The sequence below is a fragment of the Chelonoidis abingdonii genome, chromosome 19 (genome assembly GCF_003597395.2).
Source record: "Chelonoidis abingdonii isolate Lonesome George chromosome 19, CheloAbing_2.0, whole genome shotgun sequence".
NCBI lineage: Eukaryota > Metazoa > Chordata > Testudines > Testudinidae > Chelonoidis > Chelonoidis abingdonii.
Genome location: NC_133787.1, coordinates 25,341,089 through 25,355,364, shown reverse-complemented (window position 1 = coordinate 25,355,364; position 14,276 = coordinate 25,341,089). Strand labels below are relative to the sequence as shown.

The 14,276-nt window shown below is 42.7% G+C and overlaps 1 protein-coding gene across 1 annotated transcript in view; it reads right to left on the bottom strand.

Annotated features, from left to right (window-relative positions):
- Positions 1-5,401: 5,401 nt before the first annotated feature.
- CDH16 (cadherin 16) overlaps positions 5,402-14,276 on the bottom strand; it is a 67,051-nt gene continuing 58,176 nt past the window's right edge. Inside the window, exons 17-18 of the mRNA XM_032803760.1 lie at positions 5,826-5,942; positions 5,402-5,496 (exon numbers count right to left, since the gene is read on the bottom strand). Of these exons, the coding sequence (XP_032659651.1) occupies positions 5,402-5,496; positions 5,826-5,942 (212 nt within the window). The remainder of the gene's footprint in view (positions 5,497-5,825; positions 5,943-14,276) is intronic.

The window sequence follows — 14,276 nt, the reverse complement described above, 5'->3', positions numbered from 1 at the left end:
GCTGTCAAAGTCATCAGTGTATTACTGTGAATATCTTACACTTTTAACAGTCTGGTATTAGAACTTTAACAAAGTACGATTTCTGTACCCCTTAATTGCTTAGCTGCTGAATGTTAAGGTAGGTTCTGCCAGAATGCACTTTCTGTGCTGCTAAAAATAGCAGGTATGTCCTAATGATTTCCATGGAATGTTAATGGTGTAGTATAGACCCACTAGTAAAAGAATTAAGGAACTTTGCTGCATTTGGCTAAGTGAAATCTGACTGCCCAAACGAAGGCTTTCCACAAATCAGACAAATCAGAATGTTTTACTCAAATATGGAGCTACAATACTGGTTTATCACCATTGCACAAGAGACTTTCATCTGATGTGTTCCTGAAGAGGGACTGTGATACAATCTGTTATCTTTTGTGCTGCATGGCTCCTGTTTATGACTTGAGAAGCACCTTGGGAATTAAGTTCTTCTTGATATAAAACTTAATTCTCAAGAAGCTACTGCATTTTTATTTGCCACTCAATTTTTTTTTTAAAAAAATCTCTTACTCACTAGAGGAGACATCAATGCTCCATTTGTTTAATTATAGTTTTACTTTTTTTTAAATGAATGCAAGTGTTCTTACAGTTTGAATTATAACTGAATATACTGTATTCATTCCATGCTGCAATGCATTTTGCATGATTGCAAGGAGTGAGTTTGTGTAACCATCTCCTGAGGACACTCTTTGAAACAATGGTTCATCTTTTATCAGTGGCTAAGTATTAGCAATTACAATACTCCTCAAAGCACCTGCTTGAACCTGGACACTATTCTGTGACCTAGGAAAGAGATGTATTTTACTCAAAGGTATCACCTTTTTAGGACTGGGGATGAATATGCATAATGCAAGGACAAGAAGAGCAGAAATTCATCCGGCTTAGCAAAGCCATTTATAGAAATGCCTCCTCATTCTAGATCCTAGTTCCTTCTGCCTCTGAGAAAGCCTCTAACCTGATAGAAGCTAGTTCACTCGGGTTTAGTACTAACCTCACTGCGCTAGTGTTTAGGGTTCTAGGACCTAAAGATCAGCTCTGCATCTCTGTGTAGGGTAGTAGAATCCGGCACCCTTCGGCTGTGGGATATCAGTTGTCTCGGTTTGCTAGGTGGAAACTCCACTGGAGTTTACTCTCTTCAGAAATGGAATGATGGGCTCATGGAAGCATGCCCTCCCCAGGAAACCAGCAAAGCATATTTTGGTCTCAGATCTGACTTCTGTGCAGGGTTCAGTCCCAAGTCTAAACTGAACAGGCTGTACTGCATGCCCCAGTCACGTCAGCCTCAGGAGGTCAGTTTTATTTTCAGAAAAAAAGAAAAAGAAAAAAAAAGCTACTAAAAACAGGAACGAACAACTTGCAGATGGTGGATTTAATTATTATACAAGTTACAAGCTTTGAGATCAGCTTCAGTTGTAACAATGGTCTCCTCCCCCACCTTCTCTTTCAATAGAGCTTTGTTACAACAGAACCAAACCCTCTTCTAATCCCCGGGGATAGTTGTGTGTATGGGGTTTTTGCTGTTTTAGCTTTGTTTTTTATGAATTATAAATCAAATATTTGGATTGACAAAAGCCCCCTCAGCCAATTGACTGCATTTTAGTTTCTAAAAATGATTGTTCATTTTTTATTGTTTAGACTAGAAGGGGGCTGAAGTTTCACCATGTGAGCATGACCATGTAAGAAAATGGCCTTAAATGCAATCATAGGCACAGGCTGTGGTTCTTAAAGGTTACTTTAATCAGGCAGTGAAATGAATCTTTCTGCTAATCAAACGTAAGTGGGTTATATCCACGGAAAGCCGATGAGCAACTCCAACTGTAAAGCTAGCTAACAAGGAGGTGTCTACAGCTACCGGGAAAAGAATAGGTGGCTGGATTTCTTTTGCTTGATTTAGGAATAGTTCGTGCTGCTTTTGCTCCTTCCTTTATCATCATGAAAACCTAATTGGCAGTGACATTCTCAGTATGTGCATGTCTCTGTATTTGCCACCTTGGACTAATAAAACAGGACATCCCTGTCTAATTAAAAAGACAACATGTAGCTTGTGGTGATAGCAGATATGTGTCCAGAGGGTGCAAAGAGAGGATGTTTGCGCTTGCTCACAGAAAGCCAAAAAACAGTCAGGGAAAGGCCAGAACTGAAACCTCCTTAATTTTAAACACAGTTTGAAAGGGGAATTAGAAAAGGGAGGCCGAGCTGACAGAGTGGCCCCTCCGTGGATTTGCTCCATCCTCTGAGTTCTCCCATGTGGGTTAGTGTGTGAGCTCCTATAACGATCACAGTTGGGGGGGAAGAACGAGAATCCTTGCTGTGCATACAAGAGCTGTGCAACAGAGCTCCTTCCAGAAGGTAACATGATGACTTTCAGGACATAATCTCTTATGGCTAACAACGTCAAGTGGCTACTTCTTAGAATTGCCTACCCTTGGTTTGAGTCTGGGATTTTCAAAGGAGCCTAAGGGAGCTTAGGTGCCCAGCTCTCAGTAAATTTCAGTGGGAATTGGGCACCTAATTCTCTGTCTCCTTTGAAAAAACCTAGCTTTACACCCTAGATTCTAGTGACTGTAAGGGATCACTATGGAGCATTGGGTAAAACCCACATCTTTTCAAATGACTTCCTAGCCCACAATACATAGACTCCCAATACCACAGCAGGTTGTGGAGAAGCCAGGCAAGACTATCAAGTAAATAACATGGTTTTCGGAAAAGTACAAGGTTGTATTTCTAGTGAGGCCTAAACCCAGCCTCCTGCTGTGTGCATGCAACCTTGAACATATACCTGCATGCACACCTGTGAACCCTGTTGAGATTCTCACACCTGCATGTCCAAGTGATAGAATTGTCATTTCCTATCCCATCAGCTGAGTGCACAGGGGGGTAGAGTCTAGTACCTCTGCTTGCAGGTGGTGCTGCATTGCAATGTACACTCAGGAGTGTTCCTGTGCAGACCAGTGCAAACGCAAGTGGGAGCCAGGCTCTGACAATCCAGGCCCACGCGATGTATGTATCTGATTTTTGGTTACACAGCAAAAATAAAGGAAATCATGAGCCAACAACCACATTCAAATAATGCTGATTACAAACAACCCTCCCAGAGAGTTGAAATGCCACCCACACCTTGTCTCCCCTGTCACCATCGTTGTGCTGAGGAAAGTGGCTTGTTATTACTGTCAGCAACTGTACCTGCATCTGCCAGGCATATTGTTACCAGTGAAATGCAAGAACACAAACTTTTGTGCTATTGTTGCAATGATCCAACTTTTGTACATACCAGTTTGGCTTAATGAGTTATGAAGTGAGTTTTAGGGAGAGGAACTGTTACTATCAATGTCCTCACAAGTCCTTACACCTTTTCACCTCTCTTTGTAAGCCTCTGCTTCACATAACCTGTCTCCATATTTGGGCACTGAAGGCAAAGCAGAAGTACAGGCCATCTTAAATAGTCAGTATTTTAATAGATTGCTCTATGAACTGCAGCTGATTTATAGGTAGTTTCTGTGGTTGTCTATGAAAGAGACATCTCTTTTTCTGGCTAAAATCCAAGTTATGTGTTTTAATAGAATCTCAGTAAGTTGTGCCACCACAACTAGGAGACACGGGGGGTAACATTTTCAAAAGTCACTGAGGCCTGGTGTCCACCTAAAACATAGGTTGACCTCACTACGTTCCTCAGGGCTGTGAAAAATGTTCTACTCTGTGCAACGTAGTTAAGTTGACCTAACCCCCACTGTAGACACTGCTGGATTGACAGAAGAATTCTTCAGCTGACCTAGCTATCGTCTTTAGAAGGGGTGGATTTACCACAGTGATGGAAAAACCCATTCCATCACTGCAGCAAGTGTCTACGCTGCAGCATCACAGCAGTGCTGCTGTAGAATTTACAGCATAGTCAGACCCCGGGGTAACTTAGGAGACCTAGGGGCTGATATACAAAGATAGGCATCTAAAGATAGGTACTTAGTGGAATTTACAAAAGCACCTAAGCAGTTTAGGTACTTAACTCCCCTTTACTTCAATCCTGATGATGTCAGTTAAAGTCAATAGGTATGCAGAGGCTGTAAATCAACACAGAAATTGTCCCGCAGCTTTAAGTACCCAAATGAAATGTCCATCATCGTCCAGGACATTAAAAATCCCTAAAAGCAATATTTTAACCTGTAAGAGACAGCTCGTAGAATCACAGTCACTGTCAGTGAAAGTATTTAGTGTGTGTGTTTTATACAGAATTGCATGTGTCACATAACTACAAACAATGGGCTAGATCCCTGACTGTGGCTGAGATACGCTTGGTGCAGCTGGGCTGGCCTGTGAGCAAAGTTACCTTTGTGTGTCCTCAGTCTTGGAGCCAGGCCAGTCCCCAGTGGAATTCTGGGTGGCATTAGGGTCCATTCTGGCAGCCAAGGATCAGCAGGGCGGAGTGAGTGTTGGAGCTATTCTGGCTGCTTTTCTACCACCCAAGGATTTCACTTACACCAGGGATTCCTCGGGAATTCAGTTCAGCCAGCTTCCCAGCAACTAGACTAGACCTGAGATTCAGGCCCAGTAAATATTTAATCTCCATGTTTATTGGCAGTGTTTCCTTGATGATGTTTCACGGCCATGGGAAACAATGCAAAAAGCAGTATCTTCTCCTTATGTAGATTTAATTGAATAGCAGAGATCTGAAATGAGTGTTAATGTTGTTGCTTTAATTTCTTATAGTGCATATTTATTTTTCAACATCTGGATATAATATAAAGACAAGCAGAGAAATACTTTAATGAGCAGAGTCTTGTTTATAGGTCACTTAACTTATCAGAGAAAACAAAAGGGTCATTTAATTACAACATTTAATAAAATCTATTGGATTCATACAATTTATAGCACTATAAAATTCATGAGCGCCAATCATCATTTAGCCTCCCAAATTGCTTAGTGCCCCATGAAAATTTCATAGCAGGTAGAAAATGATAGCTTCCCAGAAATCTACAATTCTTTAATATCTTTTAAAGCAAATGTCATTATTTTTCACTTGCAGTAAGCTGGAGCAGAAGGAACAGAAGAGTATTTTTCTGCAGTGCTGAATTGAGGCCACTAGAATGGTAGCTCTCTGTCTGTCCCCAATTTACTTTTTCAACCCAATTCAAACATTCTTACACTGACAAAAACCATTCTAGTTTGTTTTTTCTAGTTGAAGGAGGTTTCCTAGATTAAAGAAATATGACGTCAGTTACGTAGGGACTTCAATCACTGCACTATTTGTGATATATACTGTATATATCCCATATACTGTACCATATTGAATGTGATTAGACACACTGTGTCAGATGATCTATCCATTTGCAAGTGTTTTGTAAAATGAGTTGGACCATTATTTTGCTGTGTCATGCTATGGACTATAAAGGTTGTCACAAGCTTTGCGTTTCTTCTTTTTATTAGCTCCCAGGAGGGTCAAATGAACAAAGATTATGAGCACAAAGAAACCTGGGGGGAGAAATGGAAAACAAAGTGAGTTTAACACTAATGAGCTCTTTGTCAGTGTTCACATTTTTGTATTAGAACAATTCACAAACCAGTCCTTGTTATTTTTTGCTTTCTTTGTTGTTGGTTTTTTTTGTGTGTTTGTAAATGATATTGGAAGTGAAGAAAAAAATGTGAATATTATGGCAGGTAACAGTAAGAATATCAAAACAAAGGTTGTGCATCAGCGAATACTTCCACTGAAATGCTACTTCGGCGAGAAATGAGCAGACATGGAGTCTCTAAAAGAAAGTAGACTCTGGTTTCTTTTTTTTTGGTGGGCAATTCCATACCTATAGTTCCCAAGGTACCAACGATAACGCTCACTGCAGAAATCACTGTAGGCTTCCCTTCCATCCTTCCAACCTCTTGCATGCATTCTCCTTCCATGGTACACAAGCAAACAGTCACTGGGTTCAAAAGGAAAGACAAAGAATTCAGGATTAACTCCCATGAGGGAGATCAGAGATGAACAGGGACAATCCCCTGAGTTGAAAGAGCATTCTCATCAGAACTCACACTGGAGGGGAGGATGATGAACTCCACATGGACAGATCTTGTGCCTGCCTGGACCAATCAGTTCCCATGTGGGCACATTCTCTAGCATGTTCCCACCCTCTTGCCTCCCCACCCCTTATTCTGTTTCAGTCTGTACTAACAATAGTTGGATATGGCATACCTGCCTATACTGCCTCCTCCACCAAGTCCTGTACTGATTCTTGTGGTAAAGTATAGTTAAAATGTAAGGCAGGGTGTGACGTTATCTGATTAGAGTATAACAATGCAAATAATTGTTGCTACCACTGTTATATAATTGCAAGGAATCTTATACAAAGTGTGACACATGGCCAGAAAGGGTTAAGCAGCTTGCAGGCTGATTGACCCAGATTCAACCTTTAGGGACATATTGGTAGATAATGTTTGTGTTTGCATATATATTGTTATCAATATAATTTAGCAGTCCCTGTCTATTCTGTATTCTGTTAATTCAGAGATCAAAAGGAAATATTAACATTTAAATGAACTGTAAACATAGGATGCTCTTCGAAAGGTATAGCAAATCACCTGCAAATGGTGAAAACAAGCAATTGCCTTATGTTAATGTGTTGCTAATTACCGTTGATGCTTAGAAAATAGGTTTACTTCAAAGTCTCCATGATTGCCTGCTGTTCATCTAAGGACTGCGACCTGTCAAGAGAAGGCCTGGAACTGTATAAAACCCCTTTGAATCTTGATCCTTTTTATTTCAGATCTACTTGATGCTTCATGCAGGGGAAGCTTAAGCCATAAGGCTGAGATCTCCAGTCCTAACTGGATTACCCTGAATATGGACATTGAACTATGGACTAAATCTGAAAGAACCCTTTACAACTACAAAGCTCACCATCTCCACTATGAATCTGATCTCAGAACTGTCCTCATGTCTGTAGGTATACTGATTTTTTAACCAATACACTCTCTCTTTTCTTTTTTAATAAATTTTAGTTTAGTTAATAAGAATTGTCTGTAAGCGTGTATTTGGGTAAGGTCTGGAATATTCATTAGCCTGGGAGGTAATGTGTCCGATCCTTTGGGATTGGTAGACCTCTTTTATATGATGAATAAGATTTTCAGTAATCCTCATCATATTTGACTTGGGTGTCCGGGTGAAGGCCTGATGCTGGATTGCTTTTAGGGAACTGTGTTGGCTTCTTGGTAATCAGTAAGGTATTATAGAAGCTGTTTTGTGTTGGTTTGGTAAATCTAAGTGTTGGAATATCCACCAGCTTTGGGGATTGCCTGCCCCATTCTTTGCAGTTCACCCTAATTGAGTGACCTCAGTGCCACTCCCTTGGGATCCTGGTCACACAGGATTATAAAGTTGGGAAAGGAAAAGGATCCTGAGTTTGCAGCTGAACTCAGCTCTGCCTTATTTGTACCAAAATAAACTCTCCTTGACAATCCAAGAATGGGAATCAAAGAAAATTATCTAAAACTATGAAAGAAAAGGATAAGCAGGCACAGGCAAAGACCTGGTATTCATATGGGTAAAACTCAGACAAATGGGAAATCAGGTCATCTTCAGACAAGGATTCAGAGTTTATTTTGCCCAGATTAGTTCGCCCATCCCCATTCTCAACCAAATTTTTTTGATGAGCACCTCTCCTATCAGGTGTAAACAACCCTGAACCATTTCTCTGCCCTTGCCTAGCTCTTTGGCAAAAATAAAAACCATCTTCTGTATATTTTTAGCCCTAGCTAGCAATGTGACAGGGAGAGAAATTACAAAGAAATCATTAGCAAAATTATTTAAAAATAGTAACATCTTCAGTAATAACAACTTTCCAACCCTACTTAGCACAGTTAGCTTTATAAACTAACATTTTAAAAGCAAGAGCTTGGCTTGTATTCAACTCTGTATGTACCAACGAAGCCTCAATTCTGAGATATCAGTCTTAACCCTTTCATGAGAAAATCATTTGCATTACTAGAACCCAGTGAACAACTTACAATAAATAATGTATAAGGTGAATTTAGCTCTTTTCCCTGTTCATAGATTGTCTGCAAACAGACCTGTGATTTTATGCATTTATTTGAGATTCAAATTGTTTGACAAAAGTTTTGTGTGACCAAATCTCTCTGAAATTCTTAGGCACCCATCTTGCAAAGATTTATGCATGTGCTTAACGAACACATGAGTGGTCCTTTTGAGTTCAGTAAGGCTAATCATGTATTTAAAGTGGAGCGTTTGTCTACCTAAACTTACAGATGCACTAGTCAGTTTCACTAAAGACCCAGTCCCAAGACCATTGAAGTCAAAGGGAATCTTTCTATTGACTTCAGTAAGACTTGGATCATGGGACATTCAATGAAATTAAAAGGTGGCAAATTTAAAACTGATAAAAGGGAAGACTTTTTAACATAGTACATAACCTGTAGATCTCATGGCCACAAGAAGTCACTGAGGCCAGGAACTTAGCAAGATTCAAAAAGGGACTTGTCATGCAATGGATAACAAGAATATCCAAAGATATAACAGTTAATGCTCACAGACATTTTGGAAAGGATATTAAATCTCATACATCAGGGTTCAAATCAATGCCTATTAGATTAGATTGGCAGATTCCTGGGAGATGTCAAATTTCCCAGGTCTGCCTATTGTGGGTTCTTAGACCTTCCTCTGAAGCATCAGACATTGACCTTTATAGCGACGTCTACAAAGGGATAAAAAAAACCCACTGCTGGTCCAGGTCAGCTGACTCGGGCTCCTGGGGCTCAGGCTCCAGGGACAAAAAGGTCTCTGTGGAGACGTTCGTGCTCAGGCTGGAGCCCAAGCTCTGGGACCTGCACGAGTGGAGGGTCCCAGAGCTTGTGCTTCAGCCTGAGCCCGAATGTCTACACAGAAATTTTAGCCCTGCGTCCGGAGCCCTGCAAGCCCAAATTAGTTGACCCAGGCCAGCCACGGCCATGCTGCGGGTCTTTTATCCCTGTGTAAACATAGCCTATCAGAGACAATGGAGTAGATAGACTTCAGTCTGACCTGGTATGGCAGTGACTCCGTTCAGAATGTCCATGCCCTTATTATTCAACGGTGCAATAGCTCAGTATCCTGCAATGCTCTTATGAGGGTGAAAGAGTCTTTTAGAGAACTCTTCTCTCCTGTCTTCCCAGCACTATAAGTGTGCTAGGATTTGGCCATTGAATTCACAGAATTCTCTTATTTGAAAGTAAGTGCCTGTGTTAATGAATGGTGTTACTGCTACAGTTCATTATATGTATTTACTTTCTTACTGCAGTCTTTAAAAAGGAGCTATGGAACAGTAGTGTGATTACAGACAACTGAGGTGCAGCAGAATAGTGATGCATCGATTTTAAATGTTTCCATTTATCTTTTCTGTGTGTTCGCACTTAGGATGTTCCACTTTTAATGATCCTTAAAATAGCCCCTCTAAATGGTTCTCTTTCAAATACAAGTGCAATGCATGCAGATGAATCTGTGTAACAATTTTAAATACAAAAATCAAAACATTACAGACTACTGAACCCACCCACATCTACTGCAATGGGCTCCCAAAAATGTGCCTGCTGACCTTATAAAATGTAACTGAGCCTTTTGAAACATCTTATGAATTCAGAGAAAACAAACTACAGTGCATTAACTATTTAGAAATCTCAATATACTGTAGCATCGTATAGTTGATTCTGATCTTGCAACTGGATCTGTTCCATGTGCTCACAGCATCCAGTTACAGAATGCGTGACTTAATATAAAACTGAAACTATAAGAATAGCATTTGAAACATAAACTAGTACCCTGTGATTCCCAAACTGAGCTGAATAGGAATATGTCTGAGATCTTGTATTTTAGTTATGCTATAGGTTGTTGATGTATATTGTGTGTTCTATGTTTTGCAGCACTGCCCAGACTGAAGAAATAAGAATGCACTCCCTTGAAGTGCAGACTGTCTGCTAAAAGAGGAAATGTCTCATTAAAATACAGTTTTCCCAACCATGTCCCTGATTCTGGAGTGAGCTCTAGGCAGGGAACCGCTATGCAGAACCCCACTGACAGTAACAGGTGTTCATTGCAGGATCAGATTAAGTCAGTAAATGTTTTGCAGTTATTTTGGTGTCATTTGTTCATTGCTCACACAAGCCTGTTCTAACCCTTTAGGTTTGTCCCAGCACTCAGATGCCTGCATATTTATGTAACCGTGGTGAGCTAGAGGAGCACCCTGAGTACTGGCAGGGCTGTGAACAAATCAAGCATCCCACTTTGCCTCAGAGAGGCTGTATTCAGCACTGCCACACCATGTAGCTGTATGAACCAGACCAGGGTTTTCTCCAGGCCAAATGCATAGCCAAGGCTTTGCATTATCCTATTAAGGCTCATCAGCACATGGTACAGCAACCTGATCTGATACTCCTGACCTATGCAGTGAGAGGAAACATGCCCATGAATGCACACCTAATGTGGGTGAACCCCATCCTGCCAGTCCTCGGAATTTCAAACTGTTGTAAGCCTGGACTGCTCATATGCATGCTCTTAATCAACATACTTTCCTAGATTGCATCATTTCTTAGCAGCGTTTTACTCACAGTAGCAACTTCTAAGTGTTAGACACTTTCGAGGATGGTCTTTGCACTGAGGAACTCACATCTTAAGGACAGAGAGGTTAGGAGAAAGGAACACTAACAGTCAGATTATAAACTAGTCAACTCGATACACATTGGGACAGGAGGATCTTTAACAGGCACTTAAGCATGGACAGTGGAGGAGCCATTCTGGTAGAGTTCTTGGTAGAGTTTCACACTCACTGCATCCAAGTTGCAAGGTTGTGCAGAGTCAAGTTTGAATGCACTAGTTATGTGTTTTCTGTGCTTGTACAGGTAAGTACTGCAGAAAGATTTCCCTTTCTTAGGCCTGGTCTACACCAAACGTTTAAATCGATTTAAAGAGCGTTAAATCGATTTAACGCTGTACCTGTCCACACTACAACGCCCTTTATATCGATATAAAGGGCTCTTTAAATCGATTTCTGTACTCCACCCGACGAAGGAGTAGCGCTAATTTGATATTAGGTGACATATCGGGACTTTACGGTTAGTGTGGACGAAATCAGATTCATGTATTGGCCTCCGGAGCAGTAATCCCACAGTGCACCACTGAACCGCTCTGGACAGGCAATCTGAACTCGATGCAGCGGGGCAGGTAAACAGGAAAAGCCCCGCGAACTTTTGAAATTAACATTTCCTGTTGCCCAGCGCTGGAGCTCTGATTCAAGCACGGGTGGCGATGCAGTCCTCAAATCAAAAGGAGCTCCAGCATGGACCTGACGGAGAGATACTAGATGAATCGCGTTGATGGGGAGACCAAATCTGTTGTATCAGAAGCTCCGTAGCAGAAACACTGAAATGCAAAGCATTTGAAAAACTCCTCAGCAGACGCACCAGCGCTGCGTTGACAAGCGGAATGGGAAGCCAGAGACTCAAATCGGACACCCGCCTATGGAATGGATAGGGGTACTGAGGGATCTCCATCACCTATCCACGGTCCACAGCACTACTGTAAAAGTGACATGTTCCTTAGACGTGCTGAGCGTCCCTGGCAGGTGCTGCCTAGAGCTGTCACTCCGTACTCAGTTACTAGCGTTCAGGAGAATGCTCCTCAGCCCCTCCCGCGAGGCACGTGGAGAAAATAGGGAAAAAGTCATTTCTTGACTTCTTTCAAGTCACCCTAGTGTACTGAATGCGTGCTTGTAGGACGCGATGCTGCCAGCAGGTGAAGGAGCATGTACTCTCGCTTCCCTCCCTCGGTGGTGCGGATACGATTGGATGACTGATATCCGTCGTCGCCATCAGCCCGCGTGGAGTGCCCTTGGTGGCCTTCAGGTGAAGGCTGGCCGGGGGCGCTCTGGGGTAAAAGGGTGGAAGACTCCCGTTACTCCAGTAGATGTGTACAGAACGGCTGGTAACTGTCTTCATCAATAGCAACTTGGGGCTGAGCTCATTCAGCCCCTCCCCTTCCTGTGTAAAGTTCGTGCCTGGACTGTCTAGCCCCGGCAGGCTGCTTCCCCCTCATTTTATCTCACTAACAAGTCTCTGTTTCTTTCTGCCATTCTTTATATAACTTCATGACACAAACTGCGGGGGAGACACTTGCCACGGTAGCCAGGAAGGTTGGGAGGAGGAGTAAGCAACGGGTGGGTGTTGTGTCAGGGGCACCCCTCTGTGATATCGACAGGCGCAGCTGTGGCTCTGATTCACTGGTCCTCTATAAACTTGCGTCCTTGTTCTAAGGCTAGAGACTGACTATTTTTAGTAAACCCATAAGGTAGTAGTGGATGTGACTTCAGTTTCCTTAATGTGCATCACCCTTTTGCTTTGCACTTAGTGCCGCCGGCCGATTTCAGCCAAGGAGCAGCTCCACGATAGCTCATAAGAGACACGTACAGAGGCGAGGAGAGAGTAACCGTACATCTATTGGTCCACCTTTTCCACTGGCACGTAGCGAGGAACACGATCGACCGGTGGACACATCATCTGGGACTATCATGCAAACATTGACAAGTGAATGCTGCTGTGTATGCGTTGAGTATCGCCTCTCTCATCCGCAGGGCATGTCAGAGAGCCATAGGGTTGCCCGGAATTTCAAAAAAAAGGCTAGCAAGAGCTCCATGGTGCCGCGTGCTATGGCATCTCTGCGGGAATCGAGGGGAAAAAACGCGGCGCGCAAACAGGATTTTCAGCTGATGTTTTCCGGAGGGGAGGAAATGATGACTGACATAGCATTACTCAGAAATCACCGGCGACAAATAATGATACAAACCAGAATTCCAGGGGCTTGGGGGACTGCGGATGACTAATGGGGATAGCTGACCGGTAAGAGCTTACCCACATGCAACAGCCTTCAGTAAATCCGCGTTTAGCCGAGCTGCCATAGAACGCACAACGCCGAATTCTAGAGTCCTGGCCTAGTGTGGCGCGCGATGGAGATCGAATTTTATAATATCAGTTCTTAATCTAAACGAATCTTACTAAGTCGATATTATCCGTACGTGTAAGACGTGGCCTAAGCCTCCTATTTAAAATAAATGCTTACCCTAAGCTAGACGAGTATATAGTCTTTCTCACCTATGATGTCGTCCCTAAAACCGTATTCAAGCTGTCTCGATTATGAAGCCACTGAATTATCTATTAGTTGAGTGAGTGTCAATCACGTAGGCAGTCTGCGATAAACATATTAGTACATGCGTGATTCAACAGACACTGGATGGGAGGGGCAGTAATGAGACATCTTGCCCTATGGTGACCATCTGGGGTCAAGAGCACAGGCGACGATGTTCAACTTCTGTTTCTTCTGTGACAGGGCTCAAACAAGCAAAATTGACAGAACTGACACCTACAACAGAGACAGGTTGTAAAACCCTCCGAAATTCTCCGCGACGGCACAGGCAGAACATCCGGGAAACAACACGCATGCCTCAAACACTAAGCGAAGCAGAACGCAATGCCATCCACGCCTCATAAACCAACTCTCTGACATTTGATCATCAAGAGATGATCAAAAGAAGGAAGCGCACTGTTGTCTAGTACAATGAGACAGGTCTGACTACCAAAAGGAGGCCGCCAGCAACTTGTCGATCAATTACCATACCATCGACTAGCCTACTATCTCAGATCCGCACTGAGGATTAGCAGCGAAGCAACTACGCACCATCTCACTCTCAGGCATCTACCACATAAACTAAACACCTGGACAAATCAAGGATACCTTAGAACCCCGACCAGGGTGATTCTATCTTACTACCCAAGATCCACAAACCTGGAATCTGATGGACACCCCATACATCTCGGGCATTGGCACTGCCACTGAGGACTGCCTGGATATGTGGACTCTTCTACTCAGACCCTATGCCGCCAGCACTCCCAGGCTATCTCTGTGACACCACTGAATTTCCGAGGAAACTAACAATGCCATTGGTCACCTCCAAAGGAAAACACCAATCCTAGCACCACGGAATGTAAGAGTGCCTTCTAGCACAAACATCCCACACACAGATGAATAACCATACGCTGCAGGACACAGTATCGCCTCGATGATGCACAACGCACAACACTGGCTGCTTGAGACTCGTGTGCTTTGTAGACTCACACACAATATTTCGAAGTTTTGATAGTACAATATATTCATCGCAGTATCAGTGGCACTGCTTATGGGCACCCGCATGGCGCCCACAATATCCAATACTTTTATGCCTGAC